Source organism: Barbus barbus (assembly GCF_936440315.1).
Source record: "Barbus barbus genome assembly, chromosome: 45".
Classification (NCBI taxonomy): Eukaryota; Metazoa; Chordata; class Actinopteri; order Cypriniformes; family Cyprinidae; genus Barbus; species Barbus barbus.
This window is the reverse complement of record NC_136723.1, coordinates 26,003,217-26,015,646: the sequence shown is the minus strand read 5'-3', so window position 1 is coordinate 26,015,646 and position 12,430 is coordinate 26,003,217. Positions and strand designations below refer to the sequence as shown.

Genomic DNA, 12,430 nt, shown 5'->3' with positions numbered 1-12,430 from the left:
TGCGGTCAGCAGCACTGCAGTTCCCGTACAGACAGTGATGCAGCTGGTCAGCACACTCTCAATGGTGCCTCTGTAGAATGTGGTGAGGATGGGTGGAGGGAGACTTGCTCTTTTCAGCCGGCGGAGAAAGTGTAGGCGCTGTTGTGCCTTTTTGGAGAGTGACATGGTGTTGGTGGTCCAGGTGAGATCCTCTGTGATGTGCACCCCCAGGAATTTAGTGCTGCTGACTCTCTCCACAGTCGAGCTGTCGATGGTCAGTGGGGGGTGGTCAACGGAGTTTCTCCTGAAGTCCATCACAACCTCCTTTGTCTTCTCCACATTGAGGGACAGATTGTTAGTGCCACACCATTCAGCCAGCTGTGCCACTTCCTCTCTGTAGTGCGTTTCATCGTTGTTGCTGATGAGACCTACCACTGTTGTGTCATCAGCAAACTTGATGATGTGGTTGGAGCTGAACTTGGCAGTGCAGTCGTGGGTCAGCAGTGTGAAGAGCAGCGGGCTGAGCACACAGCCTTGTGGAGCACCTGTGCTCAGTGTTGTAGTGCTCGAGGTGTTGTTGCCGACATGGACTGACTGAGGTCTTCCAGTTAGAAAGTCCAGGATCCAGTTACAGAGAGAATTAAGGCCCAGCAGGTTTAGCTTATTTATGAGCTGTTGTGGGATTATTGTGTTGAATGCCGAGCTGAAGTCAATGAACAGCATTCTAACATAGGAGTCTTTATTTTCTAGGTGGGTAAGAGCCAGGTGGAGGGTGGAGGAAATTGCATCGTCCGTAGAGCGGTTTGGACGGTATGCAAACTGGAGCGGGTCGAGTGTGTTGGGGAGGCTGGTTTTGATGTTATGCATGACTAGCCTCTCAAAGCACTTCATCATGATTGGAGTCAGTGCTATGGGACGGTAGTTATTGAGACAGGACACAGGTGATTTCTTTGGTACCGGTATGATTGTTGTGGATTTGAAACACGTGGGGACGACTGCCTGACTCAGCGAGGTGTTGAAGATATCTGTTAGGACATCTGTCAGCTGTGCAGCACAGTCTCTCAGAACACGGCCAGGTATGTTGTCAGGACCCGCAGCCTTGCGTGGGTTAATCCTAGATAGGGTCTTCCTTACGTCGGCTGGGGACAGACAGAGCGCCCGGTCGTTGGGAGGTGTGGGCAGTTTTTGTGCAGGTGTGTCATTCTGCATTTCAAACCGTGAATAAAAGTGGTTGAGTGCATCGGGGAGGGATGTGTCCTCATCACAGGCCTGTGGCGGGGGCTTGTAGTCAGTGATGGTCTGAATGGCTTGCCACAGGCTCCGTGTGTCTCTGCTGTCTGTGAAGTGGTTGTTGATTTTTTGGGCATATGACCGTTTTGCTTTTTTGATGCCACAGGACAGATTGGCTCTTGCTGTTTTGAGGGCAGCTTTGTCTCCTGATCTGAATGCTTCATCTCTGGTCTTTAGCAGCCCACGAACCTCTGCTGTCATCCATGGCTTCTGGTTTGCACGTGTGGTGATGGTCTTGGTGACTGTCACATCATCAGTGCACTTTTTGATGTAAGCAGTCACAGTTTCAGTGTACTCATTCAGGTCTGTGTGGTTGTTGTAGGTGGCTGCCTCTTTAAACATATTCCAGTCTGTGTCCTGGAAGCAGTCCTGCAGTGCTGAGGTGGCATTGTCTGGCCATACTGTGATCTGCTTTTCAACCGGTTTGGTGAGTTTGAGAAGCGGTCTATATGCTGGGATTAGCATAACAGTGATGTGGTCGGTGTACCCGAGGTGGGGGCGGGGTTCAGCTTTGTAAGAGTCCTTAACTGTTGTGTAAACAAAGTCCAGTGTGTTGTTTCCCCTTGTTGCAAAGTTCACATGTTGGTAGAACTTTGGCAAAACTGTCTTTAAGTTTGCGTGGTTGAAGTCACCGGCTATGATGAAAAAGCCGTCGGGGTTATTTGTTTGTTGTTCGCTGATGGCGCTAAACAGTTCACGAAGCGCGTCCTTAGCGTTTGCACACGGGGGGATGTAAACCGCACCGATAACAATGACCGTGAACTCCCGCGGCAGATAGAACGGTCGACACTTCACAACCATAAACTCCACCAGCGATGAACAGTGTTTTGATAATACCGCAGCATTGTTACACCAGTCTTTGCTGATATAAACACACAAGCCACCTCCGCGTGTCTTACCAGACAGTGATGAATCTCTGTCCGCTCGGAAGTTGGATAGCCCGTGCAGTTGAATGGCGGAGTCCGGGATGTTGTCGTTTAGCCATGTTTCGGTGAAAACAAACACGCAACAGTCCCTTGCCTCATGCTGTGTAGATCGACTGAGTTGAATTAAGTCCAGTTTGTTTTCCAGAGAGCGGACGTTTGAGAGCATGAGTGTTGGAAGAGCCGGTCTTGAGGGGTTAGCTCTTAGCCTAGCTCGTATACCTCCGCGGTTACCGCGTTTCCGTCCTCTCTCACACCGCTTGCGACGCTGCCTTGTGTGGGTAGCGTCAGTAGGCGAGGCCGCGGTCTCGAGGTCCGGCTCCAGCAGTAAACAAAGGCCTCGTAGCTTCTCAGTAGCCGCCGGCGAGAGTTGGTGTACGTAAGCGTTGCTGATATCCAAAAGACTTTGGCGATCATAGATGAATTCTGGGGTGATTTCCTTAAGAGTTAGCGGTAAACTGACACTATTTGGAGACGAACAGACGACATTAAACGACATAAAAGCACCGTCTTTGGGACCCGGAGCAGCCGCAGCGATCGATCGCGCCGCCATCTTCCTTCCTTCATGGTACAAATGTAAAAGCCCTTTCACACCAAAAGTGAAATGAATCGGCCTCAAGCTGAGTACGTCTGTACAGTAGAGGGCGCCGCTCCAACTAATCACATGAAGAATATGACTCAGGAGAAGAATCAACACTATTCAGCAATAACTAAAATCAAACACAAATGTTATTTTTGCTTAGTTTAGTTGAATTGGATCATCGAAGGTCAGCAGCAAAGACATTGGTTAATAAAATGGGATTAAATACAGATTATTTTTGTCTTATTTAACATTTTTAATTATTGCAGGTTTGTATAATATTCTGAGTTTGTATTTGACTGTTTGTATATGATTTTGAGGAACACTGAATGTGTTTTAGTGCAGGTGAGATGAGTAAATAATGTAGATATTTAGTCTAGAACTACAGTAAGATCATGTAGATATTTAGTCTAGAACTACAGTGAGATAATGCAGATATTTAGTCTAGAACGACAGTGAGATCATGTAGATATTTAGTCTAGAACGACAGTAAGATCATGTAGATGTTTAGTCTAGATCGACAGTAAGATCATGTAGATGTTTAGTCTAGAACTACAGTAAGATCATGTAGATATTTAGTCTAGATCTACAGTAAGATCATGTTGATATTTAGTCTAGAACTACAGTAAGATCATGTAGACATTTAGTCTAGAACTACAGTAAGATCATGTAGATATTTAGTCTAGAACTACAGTAAGATCATGTTGATATTTAGTCTAGAACTACAGTAAGATCATGTAGATATTTAGTCTAGAACTACAGTAAGATCATGTTGATATTTAGTCTAGAACTACAGTAAGATCATGTAGATATTTAGTCTAGAACTACAGTAAGATCATGTAGATATTTAGTCTAGAACTACAGTAAGATCATGTAGATATTTAGTCTAGAACTACAGTAAGATCATGTAGATATTTAGTCTAGAACTACAGTAAGATCATGTTGATATTTAGTCTAGAACTACAGTAAGATCATGTAGATATTTAGTCTAGATCTACAGTAAGATCATGTAGATATTTAGTCTAGAACTACAGTAAGATCATGTTGATATTTAGTCTAGAACTACAGTAAGATCATGTTGATATTTAGTCTAGAACTACAGTAAGATCATGTAGATATTTAGTCTAGAACTACAGTAAGATCATGTTGATATTTAGTCTAGAACTACAGTAAGATCATGTTGATATTTAGTCTAGAACTACAGTAAGATCATGTAGATATTTAGTCTAGATCTACAGTAAGATCATGTTGATATTTAGTCTAGAACTACAGTAAGATCATGTTGATATTTAGTCTAGAACTACAGTAAGATCATGTTGATATTTAGTCTAGAACTACAGTAAGATCATGTAGATATTTAGTCTAGATCTACAGTAAGATCATGTTGATATTTAGTCTAGAACTACAGTAAGATCATGTTGATATTTAGTCTAGAACTACAGTAAGATCATGTAGATATTTAGTCTAGAACTACAGTAAGATCATGTTGATATTTAGTCTAGAACTACAGTAAGATCATGTAGATATTTAGTCTAGAACTACAGTAAGATCATGTAGATATTTAGTCTAGAACTACAGTAAGATCATGTAGATATTTAGTCTAGAACTACAGTAAGATCATGTAGATATTTAGTCTAGAACTACAGTAAGATCATGTAGATATTTAGTCTAGAACTACAGTAAGATCATGTTGATATTTAGTCTAGAACTACAGTAAGATCATGTAGATATTTAGTCTAGAACTACAGTAAGATCATGTAGATATTTAGTCTAGATCTACAGTAAGATCATGTTGATATTTAGTCTAGAACTACAGTAAGATCATGTTGATATTTAGTCTAAAACTACAGTAAGATCATGTAGATATTTAGTCTAGAACTACAGTAAGATCATGTAGATATTTAGTGTTGAACTACAGTAAGATCATGTAGATATTTAGTCTAGATCTACAGTAAGATCATGTTGATATTTAGTCTAGAACTACAGTAAGATCATGTTGATATTTAGTCTAGATCTACAGTAAGATCATGTAGATATTTAGTCTAGAACTACAGTAAGATCATGTTGATATTTAGTCTAGAACTACAGTAAGATCATGTAGATATTTAGTCTAAAACTACAGTAAGATCATGTAGATATTTAGTGTTGAACTACAGTAAGATCATGTAGATATTTAGTCTAGAACTACAGTAAGATCATGTAGATATTTAGTCTAGAACTACAGTAAGATCATGTAGATATTTAGTCTAGAACTACAGTAAGATCATGTAGATATTTAGTCTAGAACTACAGTAAGATCATGTAGATATTTAGTCTAGAACTACAGTAAGATCATGTAGATATTTAGTCTAGAACTACAGTAAGATCATGTAGATATTTAGTCTAGATCTACAGTAAGATCATGTTGATATTTAGTCTAGAACTACAGTAAGATCATGTTCACACACAACGCTCTGCACTTACTCCTGATTTCTCTCAACACCAGAGCTGTCCCTCAATACATCACAAACACAGGAACTGGAGTTACTTATTGGAAAAAGTAACTCAGATATTTCTTTCTAAATTAAAAAGTAAGGCATTACTTTACTAGTTACTCAAAGTAATTTGATTACGTATATGCTTTTTTTGACTCAAAGTGACGGATTACCTCCCAGTCATTACTGACACACCAAACTGAGAAACACAAAAGATGCATTTAAACTCATTTCCTGTCTGCAGAATCACTCTGATTTAAGAGAAACAGAATCCTGGAATTCATTTAAAGCACTTTCTCTACATCCCACAGAAACTTCAGTGGAGCATCACCAGAGACACGCGTGTGTGTGTGTGTGTGTGTGTGTATCCGTGTGTGTATGTACGAATGTGAGTGTGCGCGAGTGTGTGTGAGAGTGCATGTGTCTCTGCGAGTGTGTCTCTCACTGAGAGTGTGTGTACCTCATATCCGGGCAGTGTTCTCACAGACTGCACCACGGCGAGGGCGGCGAGGTGCTGCAGGAAGGGGATTCTCTGTCCGAGGCGTGAGTTCACAGGAAGCTGCAGGTGGAGAGTGAACATGGCGCATCCCAGTGGACTCAACCAGGCGTTCCCCCCGCGGCCTGCAGCACAGCATTAATGAATGACATGCTCGTTTACTCGTTAAACCAGAGTTAATGCGGCTGCGTAAGAGCCGATGGAAACCGGCTGACCTTTGCCCTGCGTCTGACGTGCTGCTATGGCGATTAACCCGGTGTCCTGCGGCGGCATCAACCTGCAGGAGGAACAGAGAGACGCTTCAGACAACAGGAGAACTCAAAAACACTCATCTGGCATCTTCACACAGTACAGATCGATTCAAAGCAACTTCACAGTAATAATCAGGGCTCCACATTAACACCACTGGCCACTTTAGCGGGTTCAGTTTTATATAGCCTATAGTAACAGAGTAGGGGTGTGCGATATTGACAAAAAAATCTCTATATTTGCTGGGATTTTATCGGTGACGATAATTAGACGATATTTTGCTGAGTGTGCTATTATGCTGGTATCTTAAAGACGGCTGTGGACTGTGTTGTGGTCAGTTCAAACTGATAAAAATTATTATTTTCCAATAAGTTTAAATTGATTTTTACATTTTGTGACGGTGTTTGGAATTATTTTTGCTGTCAAAATATGGTGTCTAAAACCCAAGTCTCTTAACTTATTGAACTGTTCAACATCAGAATCAATATCACATTTGTAATCATGGTCATTTAAAAAAAAAAAAAAAGAAAAAAAAAAAAAAAAAAACTGCGCTCTTCGTGTGAAATTGATTAACTACATGTAGTATAAATGTATACATTTTCTGCCCCCATATCTTGAATTTGTGATCATTCTGAATGTATTTAATAGACTGAATCATGCAGTGAAAGAACACACTCTAAATGCACACTATAGTCTAGACTTCACGTAATGTAAGTGTGCACTCTGTAGGGGTGTTTTAAATGGTTTAATTGTGCAAAATACTCAATTTTAAATCGCACATCGTTAAAACAATTACGATATTATCGAATACGATATACAGTATATATATATATCACACCTCTATAACAGAGCTTGTCTGGGACAAGTGGATTTTTTGAAGGGGCAAGTTAAAGAGGATTTTACTGGTCCGACCGGACAACTAATCTGATTAAAATTTAAATTTTGGTGAGAATGATTCTTTATTATTAGTGTAAACAGTGATTGATAATGGATAATCAACAGTAACGAGGTCGCTCACGCAGAACACAACTGCACACAGAAGAAACACACTGCAGTCAAAATGGAACTTAAGCTTTTATATTCATAACATATAGCCTACTTAACCAAGAGAGTGACGTTTTCCCTGAAAACCACGATTGCAAATTTGACTAATTTTACACATGAGTTCAAACAAGTAGTTAATATACATTTGGTACAATATTGACAATGTTGACTATTTTTGTTTGATTTGATTTTGATTTGTTTTGTTACTAATTGATTCAGCGTTTTTGAATGAATCATTTGAGTTAATGATTCAGTGGTCCATTTATAAAGACAGGCACTTGCTTCATTCTTAATGAATCAGCCGTCTGAACGAATCGTTTGAATGAATGACTCAATGATTCACTCGTTAAGACAGTCACCTACTGCATGTTTACTTTCATATTTAAAGCAGCTTATCTTTGCATTTCCATATTTGTATATTTAAAAAAACGGATTTAAAACACTAAGCTCATAACAATTTATTCCGTTATAATTTTGCAGTGTAAATGCATTCATGCTACATTTCAGCTTCATTAAGATGTCTGTGTAAATTCCTAAATGGCACTTTAGCTGCTTTGATCTTTCTGCTGCAGAAGAAACACATTTTTTTTAATACTGATTTCAATTGACTGATAAAAACCCTATATTGTCTTATTATATTAAGTGAAATTATTAATAAAATGTAAGAATTTGATATGAAAGATGACGCATACATTTAGTACAGTTAGGGAAAAAATGGCCTTTAAAGAGGCAAAAAATGACCTGGAAATCAATTTAAATCAATTATAGTATGCAGTAACTTTAGTCATATAAAATGTTATTTCCTAACAACAAAATTGTGGCCGGTGAAAATGCTGAGTGGCTAGTAATTTTGGAAAACCACTAGCCACAGTGACTGGCGAGCAAAAAAGTTGATGTCAAGCCCTGGTAGTAGTAGTAATAATAATAATAATAATAATAATAATAATCAGGAAAATATCAGAATCATTGATGCAAAATTTGGACAATTAGGCACTAAGGCATGTGCACTGATCCGTCTCATGTGGACTCTAGCTTCTCGCTGGACTGTAATTGACCTTTGACCCCTATCACAGGCTTGCTATCCCAGCAGCCCCGTCAAACAACCCCCACTAAAGCAAACAGCCGAACCACTCGACCCGAGTGGCGCTGAACGCATCAATCTCACAGAAACACTCCAGTACTCCTGCAGGAGTTTAATAAAGTCACTTCCATGCCACTGCATCCTCTCTCACGCCAATCACGCTCCACAGCTGCTCCTCGCTTCACTTCTGAAATCAGTCAAAGAAGCTGGACGAGCGGAAACAACGGATGTTACAGGAGCAGGAATCTTGGATCCGTGTGTCGTTTAGAGCGAACGGGTTTACAGAAGAGCTTCTTCAGTCTGCGGAGCCGCTCGGAGCCAGACAGACGGCAGCATTCAGATGCAAAGAGACGCAGAGCTCTGCTCTATCCCAGCTATTGAAGCGCTGCATCATGGGACGCCGTGTTCAGATACAGCTGCCTATCAGCGCAAACTCCACCAGAGGAACAGAGTTGCCAGTGTTTGTACAGCAAACCAGTCCGTGTGTGTTGGGAAGCGCTGAAGGCCAGAGTGTTTTCTGGAGCGACGTGGCGCCGGCCACACATGCTAATTTGCAGACGGAGGAATTCATTTTCTCAAAGAGTTTTAATTGAACTGGACGTACTTGCAAGAGCAAGAAATGAAGAAAAAACAAAACTGCAAAAACAGAAACCCTGGCGGTCTGACGCGTCAAACACAGACACGGAGAACTATTCAAAACACTAGCAGAATGAGAAGTGTAGAAGAGACCATCAAAGGTGCAAAACACTGCAGAAACAAGAGGGATTTCAGCAGACTCTCACACACATGAAGCGGCTGAGATCATGGCCTCGGAGCAGCAGCGGTGGGTTAGCCAGACGCTCAGAGCTGTGTGGTAATTGAGAGCGTTCACAGTTGGGCAGGAACGGAGCAGACCCCCGCGAGCGGATCGTGATGCAGCCGCAGCCGAGTGCATCAGCAGCAGACGAGCGCAGACGGAGCTCTGTAGTCCTTCAGCAGCACAAATCAGCTTTTAATAAGAACATCAGCTGCTAACGGCGCACAGAGAGACGCCGCGACCTGTGTCTGTGTGTGTGTGCCTGTGTGTGTCTGTGTCTGTGTGTGTGTCTGTGTGTGTGTCTGTGTCTGTGTGTGTGTGTCTACGTCTGTGTGTGTGTGTCTGCGTCTGTGTGTGTGTGTCTGCGTCTGTGTGTCTGCGTGCGTCTGTGTGTCTGCGTGCGTCTGTGTGTGTGTGTGTGTCTGTGTCCGTGTCTGTGTGTGTGTGTGTGTGTGTGTGTCTGTGTGTCTGTGTGTCTGTCTGTCTCTGTGTGTGTGTGTGTCAGTGTTAATTTTGGCAGGCATTTTTGATTTAGTCTTAGTCTTTATCTTGAGACGAAAATGCTTAATAGTCTTAGTCACATTTTAGTCATTTGAGTCTTTCATAGTTTTAGTCTAGTTTTAGTCATTTGAGTCTATCATAGTTTTAGTCTAGTTTTAGTCATTTGAGTCTTTCATAGTTTTAGTCTAGTTTTAGTCGACGAAAAGTCATTGCATTTGTGTCAACTTTTAGTCAAACTGCAGTTACCAACATTTATTTTGGTAGCTATTTTATATGTAGTATTTAAACAAAAATAGTCATCAATTCTTCTGTCTTTAGACCAAATCAATTAAGCTTAGTTATGAGAAATTTGAATCAAGGATTGAATTTGAAAAACTGGAATAAATTTTCATTTTTTGGTAGAAATATAAATTAAACTCATTTTTCAGATACAGTAGGTTTACTTAACAAGTATACATTTATTTAACATCTTTTGTTGGTTAACATTTATGACAGATGATTAGGAATGCTGTCCATTTAAGACGGAAGGTATGTATGTAATATCCTACTGACACACATTCAGTTTTCACCCACCTGTTTAAGCTCACTTAAACCATAACGGACTGTATTTCCGTGAGATACTCTACATGAGAGACATGTGGACTGCTGTGTGTGTATTTGAGCACTGAGAACTGATCGCGCGCTGTATGAGAACTGAAGAAGTGGAGCGCGCGCGAGAGAAAACACTTCTATCAGTGCGTTTCCGCCTATCGCACCTTCACTGACTTTAAGTTAATGGACAATGAATTGTGACTCCCGGGAAAAACGGGACGTCTGGTCACCCACTCCCTAACCCTTCGGGTGCTGAGGCCATTGTTTCAGATCGCTATAGTTCGCGTTTTGGTAGCCTATCCGTCCACCGCGGCTGCCATACTGAGACTAGATATGCAAACGCCCCTTATCCAATGACAGAGACGCACATTTTAAAAGACAAGACAGTTAATTTAGCTTATAGGATGTATTTTGAATGTCCGGTAGTCCTCAAATAACATTTTAGTCCCGCCTCGTCTTGTTAACGAAGACGCGCATAAATTTCGTCATAGTTTTTATCATCAGATATTAGTTTTAGCTCGTCAACGTCTCGTCTTAGTCACAGAAAAAAGGTTCGTTGACGAATATTTTTCGTCGTCGTCTTAGTCAACGAAATTAACACTGGTGTGTGTGTGTGTGTGTGTGTGTGTGTCTGTGTGCCCGTGTGTGTGTGGCTTCATTTAACTGATTTTTTGTGAGAAAGGAAAGTGTAAATATGGTGTCGTTCTCTTCTATTTATTATTTATTTATTTTTTTAAAAATTAAAAGGTCACGACACAAAAGATTACTAAAACTAGACTAACAAAAATGAATTTAACATCTGTTTTGTGTTTTCGTGAAGCTCACCTGGAACACAGCGCTAGCAACACAAGATCGCAGGTTCAATACCAGCAGAAAAAACACCAGTAGAACCGAGATGAAAGACTCGAATGTTGAAAGAGAAATGTTGAAATTCCCTGAGAACGACACACAAACGTGACAACAAACTGTCTTTGTCTCTCTCCGTTTCTCTCTCTCCCTCTCGTCTTTGTTCAGCAGAAATCAATCCCTCTCAGATTAACATGTAAAGAGGCATCAAATTAATTTCAGCAACACAAATATGAGATCAGCAATGGATCACACACACAGTAATGCTCTTAGCGGCTCAATGAGGTGTGTGTGTGTGTGTGTGTGTGTTGGGGGTCAGTTAATCTCATTGTGAAAGCAGCTAGTCTGCAGCCGCATTAGGAACAAACCTCAGTAACGGCCTGAAAAGAGTGAAAGAAGAAAGGATGAAACATTAGTAATTAAGACACAAACAATGGAGGAATTTCAGTCTCTCACGCTGCAGAGAATCTAACGTGATTAAACGGTCTGATGACACATGAACGTGTGCACAAGTGTTTTTAACCCCAGTCAATGATCCACTACATCAGTCCTGCAGAACTAGTGAGCGTCTGCTAAGCAGCGAGTGAACAGATGACCAGAGCACAGACACTAGGGTTGCTGCGGCAGTCGGTGTTACCGGTGTGAAGCTGCAATACCGGTTATGTCTCTAGCCCACCGCGACACCGCCCCCACCGTCGTTTTGATTTTTATAGAAATGAAAATCTTTTAGTTCAGTTACAGAACAGTCACTACAATTAAAACTGAACGCAGCTGCTTCAATGCAGTCGCATCACAGATCAGATTTCATTTCATCACGTGAGGAGAAGCTTTAAACTGGAAGGAAAGTGAGGAAAAGACGGAAAACTTGAGGGTCGGATCGCAGAAAATGTCCCCTTGTGCAGGCCGAATTACCTTTTGTAATTAAACCCTAGTTTGCTCACAATTAGCCTACATTAATATTAACCATACAAACTATAATATTGTACAAAAAATCTAAGAAAACTTTTTTCAAAGATGATGCTATGCTATTTTAGGGGTGTGCAATATTAACACAAAATGTCTTTTTTTTAATAGTAATTACCATATTTTGCAGTGTTTTTATGAGATAGCACCTTGGTTTAAGCCTGTCATGGATAAATAAATATGACTACAGCCGCCAGTAGGTGGCAGCAAGTCTCCGTCTTAATGAGTGATCCATTGACTCGTTCTTTCAAAACGGCTGATTCTAGTCCATATGATTGTCTTTATGAATGGGCCACTGAATCATTGACTCAAATGATTTGTTCAAAAACAGATTCATTCAGTAACAAAATACACAGTGCTGCTCAGAGACGCACAATTGGTCTTACTTTGTCTTTTTTCAAAACTTTTCTTGCCGAAACAGACATAAACAGACAGCATTGTGACTAATATAACACAGTTAATGCTAGCATCTTGTTTGTTGAGCTGTTGTATAAAGTGAAAAAATGAACGTGACGTGACATACTCGGAATTCATGTTCTGCATTTAACCCATCCAAGTGCACACACACACCGTGAACACACACACACACCCGGAGCAGTGAGCACACACACACACAC

At 40.8% G+C, this 12,430-nt stretch overlaps 1 protein-coding gene across 2 annotated transcripts in view; it reads right to left on the bottom strand.

Moving 5' to 3' along the window:
* The window catches only part of LOC306864492 (biotin--protein ligase-like), a 62,995-nt gene that overhangs the window by 8,382 nt on the left and 42,183 nt on the right, over positions 1 to 12,430 (bottom strand). For both annotated transcript variants that reach the window (XM_079408531.1, XM_079408532.1), the window contains exons 7-8: positions 5,958 to 6,019; positions 5,707 to 5,867 (exon numbers count right to left, since the gene is read on the bottom strand). In XM_079408531.1, the coding sequence (XP_079264657.1) occupies positions 5,707 to 5,867; positions 5,958 to 6,019 (223 nt within the window). The remainder of the gene's footprint in view (positions 1 to 5,706; positions 5,868 to 5,957; positions 6,020 to 12,430) is intronic.